Source organism: Lepisma saccharinum, chromosome 6, assembly GCF_977018435.1.
Source record: "Lepisma saccharinum chromosome 6, izLepSacc3.1, whole genome shotgun sequence".
In the NCBI taxonomy this organism is placed as follows: domain Eukaryota; kingdom Metazoa; phylum Arthropoda; class Insecta; order Zygentoma; family Lepismatidae; genus Lepisma; species Lepisma saccharinum.
The window spans coordinates 36,488,772-36,505,606 of NC_139234.1; the positions used below are offsets into that span (position 1 = coordinate 36,488,772).

The 16,835-nt window shown below is 40.7% G+C and overlaps 1 protein-coding gene across 2 annotated transcripts in view; it reads left to right on the plus strand.

Moving 5' to 3' along the window:
- Positions 1–16,835, plus strand: part of LOC145988691 (glutamate receptor ionotropic, kainate 2-like) — a 172,398-nt gene that overhangs the window by 70,640 nt on the left and 84,923 nt on the right. For both annotated transcript variants that reach the window (XM_083123769.1, XM_083123771.1), the window contains exons 3-6: positions 2,009–2,167; positions 2,850–3,034; positions 11,538–11,683; positions 12,995–13,136. In XM_083123769.1, coding sequence (XP_082979895.1) covers positions 2,009–2,167; positions 2,850–3,034; positions 11,538–11,683; positions 12,995–13,136 — 632 coding nt within the window. The remainder of the gene's footprint in view (positions 1–2,008; positions 2,168–2,849; positions 3,035–11,537; positions 11,684–12,994; positions 13,137–16,835) is intronic.

Here is a 16,835-nt window from a genome sequence, read left to right on the forward strand (position 1 = left end):
TACAAGCCCTCATCATTATGCATCTGTTAAAACCCAGTGATTCACGCGCGAATGGGTTATTTTCATATTAACGTGTGTTGCTTGATTAATCAACACATTTACGATTCCCGTCTCCTCTGTATGGTGTTTGTGTATCGGGCTGTGTGGAAGGAGGGAGTCAGGAAATTTCATGGTCCATCCCCGTGAAGTAGTTATCGACACCTACCGTCCATAAAATACACGGTGGTGAATGGACTCCTTGTAATTTTCGCCCATGCAACGTATGTTCCAGGCATATATCACTGCAATATGTAACGTAACGAGCAGGAGTGGGTTGGAGTTATGACGTTGAATGATGTAGGAAAGTGACCCTAGGAGGCAGGCAACTGAAAACACGCTACAAAATTGTCACAGTGAATGACATTTTAATGGCAATATCAAATGTTGTCCTCTCGCTCTCATTTTAGTACTGTCCGACCGAGGAAGGCGAGACTAACGGACGAGTCTAACAGCGAAAGGGGGAGGTAGGTAGAAACATGAACGAAACAACGCTGTAGGTTTCACATCAGTATTTCGTTGTATACGTTCAGTTCTTTTGTTTATTATCACTCGCTTCGTTGCATTGTAACATGATATTTCACAAATATAGCCATTAAACTGGATTGCCCTATTCATAACTTTTATAATAACCTATTTATTATGTATAATTAGGTCATCACTTACACGTAACTAACAAGTTTTAAATGTAAGTAGATGTACGTTGTACTTTCTGCAATATATGTTAATTTGACAGTTAATTTACTACACTTAAATTCCTACCGTGAGGATGAGAAATTTGGCAACTCCGTTTCGAACTATGTGTCGTCTCTGGATGCTAAGGTGAGTAAATTTTCGTAGAATCGCTTTAGGCAAAGAAACTAGGCTCCGTTCCCGTCATTTCTAATTACACTAGAAGACTTCAGTATTGTGTTCCATCATTTATCCATCATATAAATATACGAAGACTTACCCATCATTTATCCATCATATAAATATAGGAAGACTTACTGATCATTTATCCATCAAGCCGGACCATGTGGCCGAGTTGTTAGCACATCGCGCTGCGACGCCAAGGGTCCCAGGTTCGAATCCCGCTCGGGCTTGGTTGTTTGTGAATGTCCATTCATCAATTTAATCATTTCATCACTCATCCCCATCTTCGCAAATTAGCCAAGAGCCACAAAATGCGAAGTAAAATAAACTAAATCAAATCAATTTATCCATCATATAATTGAGGACTAAAAGTGGTAAACGTTGTAATTGCCAAAAGCGAAAATGTTGGGAAATCGCATCGTTCCGCACGTCAGACCGTAAGAACGTGCACACTAGTGACCTCTTTACACGCCCTTTGAACTACTTAGAGGGCTACCAGCCACATTTCACGTTTACCACATTACAAAGCATGGCACATTTCACAGTTTAACGAGGAAAACGGTGTTTGAATTACTGTGGCACTTACAGCGTTTACCAATTTTAGTCTTCAATTTTTCGAAGACTTACCCATCATTTATCCATCATATAAATATACGAAGACTTACCCATCATGTATCCATCATATAAATATACGAAGACTTACATATAGCAGAAACATAATTGTCACACATGTACGCCTTCATATATTTATTTTATTGCAAATAATAATCGTTGATTAAGTGTAATTTGTTTGCAAGAAAATTTCCAGCCGAAAGTAACTGTAGAAGTAACACACCGTTACTTTTAGCCGTCCTCCGTGGCGGAGTGGTTATCATAGCGCGCTACGACGTCAGAGATCCCGGTTTCGAATCCTGGCCTGGACACAAATGTTATTTGTGAGTGTCGCTTTATCAATTTCATCATGTCATCATTCATCCTCATCTTGGCGATTAGCCAAAAGTTGCAGGAAGCCGAAGTAAAATAAATTAATCAATCAATCATTTACTTTTAAGAAGTAACTTTCGGATACGTCCTATATTCATTCTTATCTAAATTTTCCATTTCTTATCATTTTCAGGGGGTCTCTTTCATCCGGATGGCGATCGGGCGTTGGAGATAGCCTTCAGGTACGCTATTGATCGCATCAACACGGATCGCAATTTATTGCCCAATAAACACCTGTTCGCCGAGATACACAACGTCACGCAAATAGACAGCTTCCGAGCCTCAAAGAAAGGTAAGTGGTACCAGACTTTGGACTAAGTTAAATTGAACAAGATGGTTCAATAAGTATAGAGAAAAATGTTGCCGAAAATTGCAATAACTGTTTGAAACGGCAGAAAGTAATCAGTAATTTGGACCAGTTTCGTTCTTCTTATTCCTTTGAATATGTTATATCTGTGCAAAGGACGAACATAATAAATATAAAAATAACAAAAGACAATCAGAGGATTTGAAAGTAGTCTTTCAGTTTTGAGATTTTAAATTAAAATAGAATCTACTGGTAATATTTCAAACTGTATTACATTTACTTCCAAATTCAACAAAGAGTGCATTCGGTATCTTAACATTATAAAATTAAATGTAGACTTGGAAATTTTTATATTTTAGAAGGTACTTACTTACGAATAAATCGATAATTGTAAACTTTACTCTTTCGTCAAGTTATTTTGTTGATGAAACAAGAAAATGCATTAATACATTTAGATTATGAAAATTAATTCGTTTATTCTCTAGGTATTGTTTGTATTTTGTGTTTACTGGAACTAACTATAGTGGACGATTTCGTATAATGATTGCAATTTCTAGTTGAGTTATTTGACGTCGATTTTCTATTTAAATCGTCAAAACCTGCGCTTTTTGCATAAACTGTGAACATACCACTGCAGTGATTAACACATAAATACTTTTCCCACCAGCTTGCAACCTCATAAGGTCCGGCGTGGCAGCTATCTTCGGTCCTCAGTCTGGCCAAACATCGAGTCGAGTCCATTCAATTTGCGACAACATTCACATTCCGCACATAGAGACGACCTGGGACCTGAACTCAGATCGAGTAAGATGCCATGTCAACCTAGCACCGCACCCAGCTGACCTATCAAGGGTAAGTGTACATAAATTACGAAACACCCTGTACTCTCAATCAAATTATAATCAAGAAAGGAATGCAATAGAGAGGACCTCAGGTGAGCGGCAATTGTAAACGAAAGATGTACTGTACCCAGTGATGTGCCGTAGACTATAAGTTTACGTCTACATTCGTTGTTTACACGTAATCTACGCGTAGATTACATTGGGTTGTAGTTTACATAAACTACGTAGACAATGTAAAGTTCATTTTCAAGGGTTTCATGAAAGGAAAGTGACATTTTCAACTATATTGGTTCCTAACGAGATGAAAATAATCCTATTTCCAACAAAATTTCTCTTCTCTTCTACAAGGTGATCCAAAAAAGCCGCCCCTTTTCAATTGGTGAGCATAACTTTATTTAGGCGAATAATTGCAAGCTACAAGGACAGAAGTGTTGCACAGACATGGGAGTTTGATACAAGATATGTCAATCAGGTTGTGAATGTCACATCACATCACGTCTCACTTAAGTTTTGAATATAACATCACTCAGGTGAGCACCACCATTGTTGGAGCACTCATGAATCCGAACCACGAAGCTACGCCGCAATGTATTCTCCAGCATAGCAACCGGAATAGCAGCGATTTCACGGCGGATGTTCGCCTCCAGTTCCTGGATCGTTCCTGGGCGGGTTTCGTAGACCCGGGACTTCAGGTATCCCCACAAGAAAAAATCAGCTGCCGTCAGATCCGGCGAACGTGCCGGCCAAGCCACGTCGCCATATCGGGAGATGAGGTGGCCGGGAAAAAGGTCGCACAATTTGGCAATGGACACACGGGCTGTGTGTGCCGTTGCACCATCCTGTTGGAACCATGTGATCAGAGGAAGGCGTTGGAGTGCCGGCACGAGAAAGTCTTGGAGCATGGTCACATAACGCTCTGAATTGACAGTACACGTGGCACCAGTGGCATCGCGAAAGAAGTATGGTCCGATGATTCCTGATGTACTGATCCCACACCACACAGTTAACTTGGGACTGTGCAACTCACGCTGATGCAATCGCCGCGGGTTTTCTGTACCCCAGAAACGGCAATTCTGTTTGTTGACCGACCCCGATAGCAAAAAGTGTGCCTCGTCAGACATCAGAAGGTTGTCGACAATGCGTGCATCTTGTGCCCACATATCGAGAAACGTGTCACAAAACTGAACACGTGCCACTTTGTCGGCTGCAGTCATTGCTTGCACTACTTGCACCTTATACGCTCGTGTATGTAAATCCAAGTGTAAAATGCGATGTAAACTGCCATACGTCATATGCAATGCTTGCGATCTGCGGCACACTGATCTTCGTGGACTTATTTGGATGTCATCCCGCACACGCTTGATGTGTTCCTGTGTCCTTACAGCTCGGGATCGTCCAGGAGACGACCTGTGTCGTACTGAACCCTCCTCGTGCCATTTCGCTACCCAGCGCCGTATGGTGTGTTTGTCCGGTGCGTCTCTACGCTGGCCTAGTCGGTGGAAAGCTCGTTGGGTTGCAACAATGGACTTGCTTTTTATAAACAGCTCTACCGCGCGAACACGGTCTTGCACATTCCACTTCTCCATCGCAACTGATTCTCCCACTATTCGTGAATACGCTTCACTGCCGCCAGCGCGCGCCGGCCAGTGTTGGCTTTGCAGTAGCCAATTGAAAAGGGGCGGCATTTTTGGATCACCTTATATTATCAACTATGGAAGAAGATAAATAGTATGCAAAAATCAACAACAGATGGCAGTCGTGAGGCAAGAGTGGCATTATTTCCATAAAACACTAGAATATATTAGGTTTCTTTCTAGGTGAGAAATTGTTCGAATCTGGAAGAAAGAGTATGAAAAGTTCTCCTCACACATCAGCAACTGATACGCAGTATAATATTCTTTTTATTCCACGGCTCACTTTGCTAAGTTATCACCTTTCGCCATGTTGTTTACATAGATTACGTAATCTACATGTATAAAATAGTCTACGTGTAGAATGTAGACTATCGTTGTTTACGCGTAGACGCACATCACTGACTGTACCAGATCATAATAAATAAGTAAGTTTGTAAGAGAACTTTAATAACATTACAATTTATCAAACAGGCTTGAGCCTACGTCACGGCAAATTTGTTTTTTTTTTTTTTAAGTCAATGCGCCGATCCCAACAATTTTAATTGTAAATACCTTTCTATTTTTTAGAAAAAATCTTTTGTGCGTCCATTAATATGTACCCTTTTAATTTTATATTCATAAATAAATTATAGCTTAACCAGAGAGAGCATTATTTCGATTATGTCTAGACCTGTTGACAAATATAAAATTTGGTTTAAATAAGTTGACAACGACTGGATCTGATGGAATATTTTAGTTTCCTCTGGCCAATATCATTAAATTTGGTAAGTGCTGATTTTCTTTGACATATATTGCCGCCCCACGTGGCGGAGTGGTTAGCTCATCTCGCTACGACGCCAGGGGTCCCGGGTTCGAATCCTTGTCTGGCATGGATGTTTGTGAGTGTCCATTCATCAATCTCATCATATCATCACTCATCCCCATCTTCGTAAATTAGCCAAAAGTGGCACAAAAAAGTGAAGTAAGATAAAGCAAATCAATCATTGGCATGTTCGATTTCGGACACCGGAGAATTCCAATTAATCAGAATATTTGCACTTAAATATATTTGTTAATGAAAATTGCTGCGCAACCTAAATTGGCCGTGGTGCCCGTCCGTCCACCTCCAAATTTGGAGGCGGGAAGCAATGCGCACCCCCCTACTAGATCGTTCGATCCGTCACCGCCACTGCCGCGAAGGCATTTTCTGTCCTCACAGTGGAAACATTTATGACAGGACCTGGCACCGACCCGCGGCCCTCCGGTTGAGAAACACTGGTCTTGTGGACTTGTCCCTGATTTCCAATAGGGCATGTTATGGAACAATGCTGTATTATATAACTTTACGAGGCGTGTCCAGAAAGAAGTATACGTTTGGTAATAACAAAAATCGCCCTACCGATTAGACCACCGAATATATACAGGATGTCCCAAAATAGTGTTTACACTCTTTGAACGTTAATAATGGGAACACTAATAACAGCAAGTATGAAATATTTTGCGTGTCAAACACCTTAAGGTTATAGATGTTCATTGGCAGCATACTTTGCAATACTATAGAACAGATCGACAAATCATCAAACAGCAGATATGGTTTCCACAGGAAGGGAAGCACAGGTAGTACCAATCGCATGTTTCATGTCATCCAGTGGCCATGGCTTTGTGGGATACACATCGTTCTTCAGTTTCCCAGAGGTAGACATCTAACGGTGTTAAATTTGGAGATCTGGGTGCTTATTTGACACTTCTTACATTGCTCAAAAGAAAAATTGCTCACCTCTGCCGCATGGGTTACGCAAATGCCTACCGCCTGGTGGGCTGTGATGGAACTAAAAACTACAGAATGCCTACACACGCTCACACACTCAATATAGATATTGCAGCTTCAAATACAAAAAGTCCAGTCAAGTTATCTTTAATGGTTTCTCTGTTATTAACATTTAAAGAGTGTACACACTATTTTGAGACACTCTGTATCAGGAGCGTATATTTTAGGCTAGCTAGGCTATCTGCGAAACCTGAAGTCTAGATGTTAACATACAGGAGAAAAATCGATCAGAAATTGTAAATAATATTATTCATATCAGTGAGATGATGATGCTGATCCTGGAGTTGGCAACGTGATTTCTGATAAGTTGGTATCCTGATTTTCTATGAGTTGGTAGCCTGATTTTCTATGAGTTGGTAACCTGATTTTCTGTGAGTTGGCAACCTGATTTCTTATGGGTTGGCAACCTGATTTCTTATGGGTTGGCAACCTGATTTCTTATGACTTGGCAACCTGATCTCTTATGAGTTGGCAACCTGATTTCTTATGATTTGGCAACCTGATCTCTTATGAGTTGGCAACCTGATTTCTTATGAGTTGGCAACCTGATTTCTTATGAGTTGGCAACCTGATTTCTTATGAGTTGGCAACCTGATTTCTTAGAAGTTGGTAAATTTATTTCTATTCATAGCCTAGGACGACGTGACGTAGTGAGATAGCCCAGATCTTGGACTCAGTATACGCCACTGCTCTGTATGTATGTATGTGTGTGTGGTTAGCTCATATATATATATGAAAAGTTCCCCGTGCATATAGCATATAACTTTATACTCACCCTCTTCGCGACTAGCCAAAAGTAGCAGAAAAGCGAAGTAAAATCGAATCAAACCAAGCTGTTATGGTTACATGAGTACAAAAGTTTCCTGTTCCACGTGGTATGAATGTTGAACAAGAAACTAACCTTCACGAACGACCACCTAGAAAATATAAGTCTGCAACATCCGTAATAAAATCGTAGATACACAAACTGGTGGAAGGTGGAGGAAAATCCACGAGTTTTCCAATCCAATATTGTCTCCACATTCTGCGTCAACTGATTGTGGATTCTGTTTTCATTCTTCCTTGAAATCTACCGCACTGTGTGTCTCGCTTCATACCTTCAGGATCTTTGTATTCCAAAGGAATTTCTTTGCTGGGAATGTATTGCCAACGCCGTCAAAGGATGATGGATCAACTTCCACGAAGACAATATTGTGGGTCCTCCCCCGAGGGGATCCATCCCTGTAATGAACTTCCTTTACCCAACACAGATGGCAGCGGATGCAATGGCTCATTTTCCTCATGCCAAGCTATTATTTTCGGAACTCCAATATGACACTTTTGCCAGTTTGCGAAATGCAAATGCTAGAACAATTAGATTTAGATTAACGGAAAGGATAGCATGAAACCCTAGGTTTAATTTCAGTACTTTTAGAGTTGGAACACAGAAGTTTTATTTTTATTTATCACATTATAACAAAGATTTTTTATTTTTAACTAGTCTACACTCTACAGGGTGTCCCAAAACTGTTTCAACAACGCTTGGGTGCTGGTAGATATCATAAAAACAAGTAACTTTTCCCTATAAAGTTTACCTCGAAAGCGCTTAGTTTCTGCGCAATAAGCGCTTAAAATCTATCCTGTATGTATGCAACCCAACACAGCAAACGCTTGCTCTGACATAACTACCAGGGGCGCGTGGCAGGGTTGCCACTAGCGTTCCTCGTTAAGATGGACGGTTTGAAAACAACAACTTGAGAGTCTGGCCTGAGCAAAATCCAAAACATTAATGATACTAGCGATGTTGTAAGAAGCATTGACAATATTTATAAACTTACCAAGACAAATAATGGACAGACTGAAATTAAACATTACTCATTCTAAAATATCTCCATAATTGATTGATTGATTGATTTGGTTTATTTTAATTCGCTTTTCTGCCACCTTTGGTTAATCGCGAAGATGAGGATGATATGATGAAATAACAAATGACACCAATGTCTAGGCCAGGATTTAAACCCGAGACACCTTGCGCCGTAGCGAGCTGTGCTAACCACATAACCACGGAGTGTTTCGTGTATCATGCAATATCAACAATTGCAAGAGACACGTGAGATAGGGGAAATCCACGAACGAACAAATGTAAACATGATGTGTTTGGTGCCTCGTTTCGAACACGCAGACTGTAATGTTATTACGATTTATTTATTAGAATATTGTGAACTATCGCTATTGCGAATCGAATTCGTTATAAAAAGTAGGCTGAAAAGAAACAAGAATCTCCGGCAGATGAATATTCTTGAGTCACTTCGGTGACTGAGTACGTTTAGTGATCAACACATGATCTCTCTACCGAATTTTCCGGACATGAGTTCCGACCTGGACAAAGGTGTCACTGGATCTTTCGTCCTCGTATTTACTATTTGCCTGAAAGTGCAGAAAAATGACGTACAATGAGAAGAATAGAAATTCACAAGAATTATCCCGGAAATTCATCTAGATGTCAGAATCTCGCTCGTTTGCTACAAAACGTTGTTTTCAGGGTGAACTAAAAGTTGACATTTTGGTGCCTTCCAAAAATGTTACTCTTACATTTCAATGTTGATATCAAGTTTGCTACAATGAATGTACAATTTATGACGTGTACTCAATGGTTTCCTTTTGATTATTTTTTTTCACGTTCGATGATCAGAATGCGAAGCAAAGACACAAAATGAGAAAACTAATTCCCACACATGAAAAGAGTGTAAATTACGAGGATTTCTCTTGATGTACCAATATCAAACGTAATCGTGAACTGCGGGACAAACTAGTACAGGCCGTAGGCACGGAACTCACTGTAATTCTTTTCAATAAAATCTTAATTTCTACCTACAACTTCTTTAATAGAGCATTCAAGATGAACCAGTTTGAGTGGAGAGAAAGAGAGTGAGAGAGAGAGAGAGTTTAAAATTCGCATGTTCCTAGTATTGCAAATAATCGTTGGAATTTTCTTGAAACCCACTTTTAAAACACATAATTTTTCTTACATGCATATCAGTTGTCGCTAAAATTTATATGTTGCCACTGTTTTCTAAAATAAGCCAGGGGTCTTGGGTTTGAATCCCAGCTTGGGCATGGATGTTTGTGAGTGTCCATTCATCAATTTCATCATATCATCACTCATCCCCATCTTCGCAAATTCGCCAAAAGTGGCACAAGAAGCGAAATAAAATAAAGAAAATCAATCAATCATTAAATTAAATGAGCCTTGCAATTATTTCCTTATGAGACGAACACGATTAGCAATAACGCTAGCACACATAGAAATAATTTTCAAATTAATTGTAATAACATTACAGTCTGCGTGTTCGAAACGAGGCAGCAAACACATCATGTTTACATTTGTTCGTTTGTGGATTTCCCCTATCTCACGTGTCTCTTGCAATTGTTGATTTTGCATGATACACGAAACACTCCGTGGTGATGTGGTTAGCACAGCTCGCTACGGCGCAAGGTGTCTCGGGTTTAAATCCTGGCCTAGACATTGGTGTCATTTGTTATTTCATCATATCATCCTCATCTTCGCGATTAACCAAAGGTGGCAGAAAAGCGAATTAAAATATACCAATTCAATCAATCAATTATGGAGATATTTTAGAATGAGTAATCTTTAATTTCAGTCTGTCCATTATTTGTCTTGGTAAGTTTATAAATACTGTCAATGCTTCTTACAACATCGTAAGTATCATTAAGGTTTTGGATCTTGCCCAGGCAAGACTCCCAAGTTGTTGTTTTCAAGCCGTCCCTCTTAACGAGGAACGCTAGTGGCAACCCTGCCACGCGCCCCTGGTAGTTATGTCAGAGCAAGCGTTTGCTTTGTTGGGTTGCATACGTACAGGATAGATTTTAAGCGCTTATAGCGCAGAAACTAAGCGCTTTCGAGGTAAACTTTATAGGGAAATGTTACTTGTTTTTATGATATCTACCAGCACTCAAGCGTTGTTGAAACAGTTTTGCGACACCCTGTATATCATGAAAATATGGTTTTGTAGAATATTACAATAACTGGCACGTGTACAGCTTATGACTGTGACGACAATATCACAAAGAACAATAGGGCCTCCCCGATGGTGCAGTGGTTGCGTCGCCGCCTTGTAACCAAGGGGACCCAGGGTTCGATACCCGGTGCAGGCACATTGTGGTTCGTATACCACTTTTAAACTGTAGATCCAGTCCCGATTAGCCTTACTGTGCATAAAGTGGAATTAAAACACAAAATCAACCAACGAAGACCTATAATAATATTGTGTGTATGTGTTTAGTTATAAAGCATGCTTCTTAACGTTGTACCTACGTAATTATCTGGGATATAATTTTCACAATAACCGTCTTTATTAAAGCACACGTGTCTATCAATCTTTAACAAGGAAAACAAACAAATAAAGAGTTAGAGCTATTACACAAAATAATAATAAGTTAAGAAGGACGATATCAATTAATAAAAATAAATATTATTTATTTATCATATCTTCATCACAAATTTAAAGGTTGTTTTACTAGATTTCACCGACATATGTTCGCTGACGATTCACATACGTTATAGTGTCAAAAGTTTCACAGTGTAGTCGAGGATTTCAAATTGAACAACTTTTCTCGGCGTTTTTTATTTTTTAATGTCGGTTGCACACTTCTATAATATGATTGATGTCTTCTGCAGTCATGGGCGTCCGGAACGGAAAGGGGGCAAGAGGGGCCATGGCCCCAGATGGAAAATGGATGTTACCATAAACTTATATATTATAAACATATGTTTCATTTCAGTCATAGTAATTTATGTTAATTATTAGAAGGGTGTTGCAGGAACATGATAACTTCAATCTGAAGAAGTGTTTCTTTTGAGCGGGCAACACTATCATGGGGGGAAATATGCCTCATTCCCCCCTGAAAATAATACCTTGCTTGCCCCTCCCTCAAAAAAATCCTGCGGACGTCCATGTCTGCAGTGATTGCATTTCTTTCCTACCTTTAGGTTAATCGCATAAATATTGTTTCTATGCATGTAGAGTATGGTATTGTGCTTATCCTCATAAACGTTAATGATGTTGTTCCAGGCTTACGCTGACTTGATACGAGAGACCCACTGGATGTCTTTCACCATCATCTACGAGAACGATGAGGGCCTCATTCGCCTACAGGATGTTCTGAAAGAGTACGGCCCGACCGTCACCGTTAGGCAACTCGACGAAGTAGATTTCGGGTACGTTGTATTCACAAGACTAAGGTAGTAAAATACATGATTTCACTCAAAACGCCAACAAAGTAAGAACATAATATTCCACTCGTACATCACTGGAATTCAGAGAGTGAACTGTATTAAAATGGAGATTGAATTATTTGTGCTTTCAAAATATATATAATTTTAGTCATCTTTCTAAAAGTACTGACAATTTTTTGCAAAGCTTGTCATAGTAGTAATGTTAATAATAAAAATTACAAAGCTTTATACATTATAATTTTCAAGTCTCTTAGGTATTTTCTACTACACATTACTTTTACGTTTAAGATCAGAAAAGTAATAATACTAATAATAAATACAAAGTTAAAAATAGCTAAGATCATACTTACAGTACTTTGCTCGTGGCGGCTGATGAAGGGGGCTGCAGCTGCAGCCCCCCCAAGCAAATTATATTTTGTTGCCATTAGTACAAAAATCAAATATTTATACTTCCGCTATTTAATTTTTGCACTAATGGCAACAAAATATAATTTGTTTGGGGGCTGCAGTCTTGCAGCCCCCTTCATCAGCCGCCAAAAGTAACTCAGTTATAGTTATTCTTTTTGAAATGTAACTCCGTTACAGTTACCCGATTGATTGAATAATGTTATTTTACGTCGCTTTTCTGCCACTTTTGGCTAATTGTGGCGATGCGGATGATTGATGACATGATGAAATTGATGAAGGAGCATTCACAAAGAACATCTATGACTAGGCCGGAATCCGAACCAGGGACTCCTAGCGTCATAGCGCGCTGTGTTAACCACTCCGCCACGGAGGTCAGCCGTTACAGTTACCTTGAAAAGTCAGCAAGTTTACAGTTATAGGTAGGGTCTACTTTATTCTTGATGAGCTACAACGCTTAGAACGTACTGCATCCATGAATTGCATACGACTGTTCATTATTTTTACTAAAGACTTTTTAAAATTTACTTTACTTCATATATAAATGTGACAATGTAGAAGCTAGAAAATCCAAAATAAATCTTATACTTTAAAAAATTATGTTACGCAAGACATCTATACGTAAGTGTGAAGATGAAGTTATTTAATTTCTATAGTTTTTGCTGTTGAAACATGCAGAAAAGTGATTATATCTTTACTCGTTAACTGAAAAAAAATAGCAAGTTCAATTACAGTTATTCATTTTAAGGAGTGTAAAGCTACTTTATTTCGAAAAAAAATTGCTTACAAGCACTGATATATGAGGGTAAATCAAAAAGTAAAGGCAATTTTCACAATTATATCTAGTGTAAACACTAGATTACTCTAATATACTTAATATCTTTTCAGACCGATGCTGAAAGAGATTAAAAGGACCCGAGAATCACACATCCTTCTCGATTGCTCAACAGACAAGGTTTACGACGTTCTGAAGCAAGCCAAGGAGGTGGGAATGACAACCAATTACTACAGCTACGTCATTACATCTCTGGTATGTTCCTCACTTCTTATATTTTAGACTAGGAGAAGGCCTAATAAAAGGAAGAAGGAATGAGCGTAAATATGTTTAATACACTACCACATTCATCTAATTCATCCAAACATTGCAATTTGGGTGCAATCCTGGCAAAATATCATTTCATATGAAAATCATGCTTAAATGAAATTTCGTGACGAAGTCAATAATGATTATGAGTGCCTTACTGCTTACGTCAAAATCAGACGTGGTCACCCTCTGGAGAGCGACCCTCATGAGGGCAAACCTCACCCTCCGAAGACTCGTGAGCGTGAGGGCGGGTGAGGGTGAAAGGCAAGTCGTGAGGGTGACGGCAAAGTCGATCCGTGAGGGTGAGGGCGAAGTCAATCCGTGAGGGTATGTGAGGGTGAGAGCGAAAGTCAAATCGTGAGGGTGAGGGCGTGTGAGGGTGAGAGAGATAGGCGAGCCGTGAGGGTGAGGGCGTGTGAGGGTGAGTGCGAGGTCGAGCCGTGAGGGTGAGGGCGATATGCGAGCCGTGAGGGTGATAGGCGAGCCGTGAGGATGAGGGCGTTTGAGGGCGATAGGCGAGCCGTGAGGGTGAGGGCGATAGGCGAGCCGTGAGGGTGAGGGCGTGTGAGGGTGAGTGCGAGGTCGAGCCGTGAGAGTTAGGGCGATAGGCGAGCCGTGAGGATGATAAGCGAGCCGTGAGGGTGAAGGCGTGTGAGGGCGATAGGCGAGCCGTGAGGGTGAGGGCGATAGGCGAGCCGTGAGGGTGAGGGCGTGTGAGGGTGAGTGCGACGTCGAGCCGTGAGGATGATGGAGGTTGAACGAAAATGATCACTTCTGGTCAAAACTTGCTAACCTCCTATCGGCTACGACGCCAGGAGCCTGGGGTTCGAATCGCGGACTGGGTATAGGTGTTGTTTATGAGTGTCCCTTCATCAATTTCATCGTAGCATCACTCTCTTCACGATTAGCCAAAAGTGGCAGAAAAGCGAAGTTAAATAAACCAAATCAATCAATCAAGAGTCAAAAGAGTCAAAAGTTAATTCTGCTGGACTGTAGGTTGTTTGAAAAGAAGGCCGGGTTTCAATTAGCGGGTAAGCATTCAGTCCGTTCCGCTCATGTGCGAGCTAGAGCAAAGTTAACGGATCTGAACATGGCACTTATGATAAGTTATAAATACTTCTCGTTTGATTTTCTTTCAATCAATTACCAGAGCCGGTCTTTACTGTGCCGTGCTGTGTTGAGCCGTGCTATGCTGTTCATAACGGGTTTCCTCCCATGACCCCTCCCTCCCAAATTACGGTTACCGTTGTTAATCCAGATCGTTGGGAGACTCCTCAAAGCGCTCGGCCACCGAGGCGACGTTGAAGAGAACGTCGAGTTGGAACCTAACACTGCACGCCTTGTGAAGTGGCAGCTAGAAAGCGACAAATCAGCAATCGCTCCAATGATATTCGGCTGACATCGTTTATTTCCGTGTCCCATGGTGCCGAAAGCTGGGAAACCAACTAGCCAAACAAGCGAGAATCGAAGATATCCCCTGTTGCCAAACCTGTTGTGAGAGGATAGTTTCCTCCCTTGCACACTTGTGAACGCGGGAGTTGCTGAAGAGCTAAGCCAAGAGACCACAATACAGGAAAGAAGGGGGGGGGGGGGGTCGGAACACCGGAAAATATTTAACTTCCGGCGGAGAACGTGTCCTTTGGGGGGCGGATACTACACTAATTCCCAAACCTAAAACGCCCCAGACCCCAAGTTTTTAAGCCCCCGTTTGTCTGTCTTCAAAATGTCTTCAAAATGGCGGTCATCACCAAGATTCTATTCCTGTTCATTGCAGTTATTTATCATTCATGACATCTTATTTCCACCTAATTTGCAGTTTAAAACTGTATTATGATAATAAGAAATTAAAAAGATCAACTCTATCAAATATTATTAGATATGGCGGCCAATATGGCCGCGAAAAGTCTAAAAATAACCCTTTCAGCTATGTGATCATGTTTGAGATCAAACCTTATGTTTTGGAGGATCCAGAACTCAACGGTGGCATCAAAAGTAGAGTCAGACTAAGCCCACGTAATAACATTAGTTCAATTTACAGGGTGTTTCAAAAGTCTGACACCAAAGGACAAACTGCGTTATTAGTGCAAATGGCGAAAAATGGAAAGAGGGGAAAGTTGTTGGAAATATGAGGTTTTAAATATAATGTGCTCGAATTTTCAACGTAGCATACACCGTTGAGGCTGTGCGCTGGTACGAGCCTCAATGAGAACTGGCATTGCCTTGTAGCCAAATGCTTCGTCCTTAAAGGGATCATTTACGTTATCACAACACGGTAACGTACTCGATAAATTGAGAATGATGTCGCAAAATTAAAGGCAAAGTCAGAAGTGCATGTGTGTGTACAGAAACTGACACACACGCACACATACAATGTTTCCTGATATAGTTTGTTCATTAGGGTATAGTTATATGAACAAAGGATAATATTTCGAAACGAGAGAGGTCTTAATTTTTTCCCTTCTAATCAGGGTAGATCACCACTAAAATATATTTGCGCTCCGACAACATCTTCTGTTGGCACATACCGGAAATGCCAACAATAATGACGATTAAGAGGGTAAGGGTTCGCGCAGACTTCGTCTTCGATGACCTAGGTTCGCCGTATCGAGTAAGTTGTGTGTCTTAATGAATAAGGAAAGACATCTGGTATCGTTTATCGAAAGGAAGGAAGCAGTGGACCAAAACCAGCAGGAAAAAATGTTAAGAAATGTAATGATTCGTGTGTTACGGGTCTTCCGTCATCACGCTGCTTCTCCTCCAGACGCCTCTGGCACACAACCAAAGGGCCAATGGCACGCATGGAGGGCAACGATATCCATATCCAATCTTTAGTTCCATTTTGGCGATACTCTGGACAACTGGAGACCTTAACCTCTTGTGGTACAAACATAATTTCTGTACCTACTTCGTCCAGAATTTGGACGGCACCACACCAAGTCGATGACTTGCTGGGAGTTGATTGCATAATCTGTATGGTTATTGATAGCACTAAAGTGAAGTTTGTGGATTTACTTTTGTGTTATATTTTATGCAGGTATCTCAGAATCATGACACCGGAAAATATATAGAAGAGCCGATGACCAGACTTCCCTGAAGGTTTTGTTTGATTTGGTGTTTTAAGTCCACTTTGGGCACAGTAAGGCTAATCGGGACTGGACCTACAGTTTAAGTGGAATCCGAACCACTATGTGCTTTCACCGGATATCGAACCCGGGACCCCTTGATTACAAGGCGACGACGCTACCACTGCGCCATCGGGAGGCCCCCTCCCTGATGGCATTCTGGTAACGTCGTCACCTTGTAATTACGAAAACCCTAGTTTTTGGTGCGCTGTGGAGGCACATAGTGGTTCGCATCTAAGTTAAACTGCATGTCATAGCTGTGTATAAACAGGACTTTAAAATAAAATAAAATGTCGATGTCCATTCTTGGGAAAATCATCACCGTTAACAAGCTCTCATCTTCCGAGGGAAGCAGAGGTGATGAGGTGTTAACTTCAGCACAGACAAGATGTAGTCGGAGGAGGACGGGAACAGCCGTTTAATGACGTGACAGAGCTTGTTCCAGGTAGAAGATAACAAGAAATTGTGGGCGAGAGTATCCATTTCCACAGTCAACAATGGAAGAATCCGCCAGCTTCCAAAG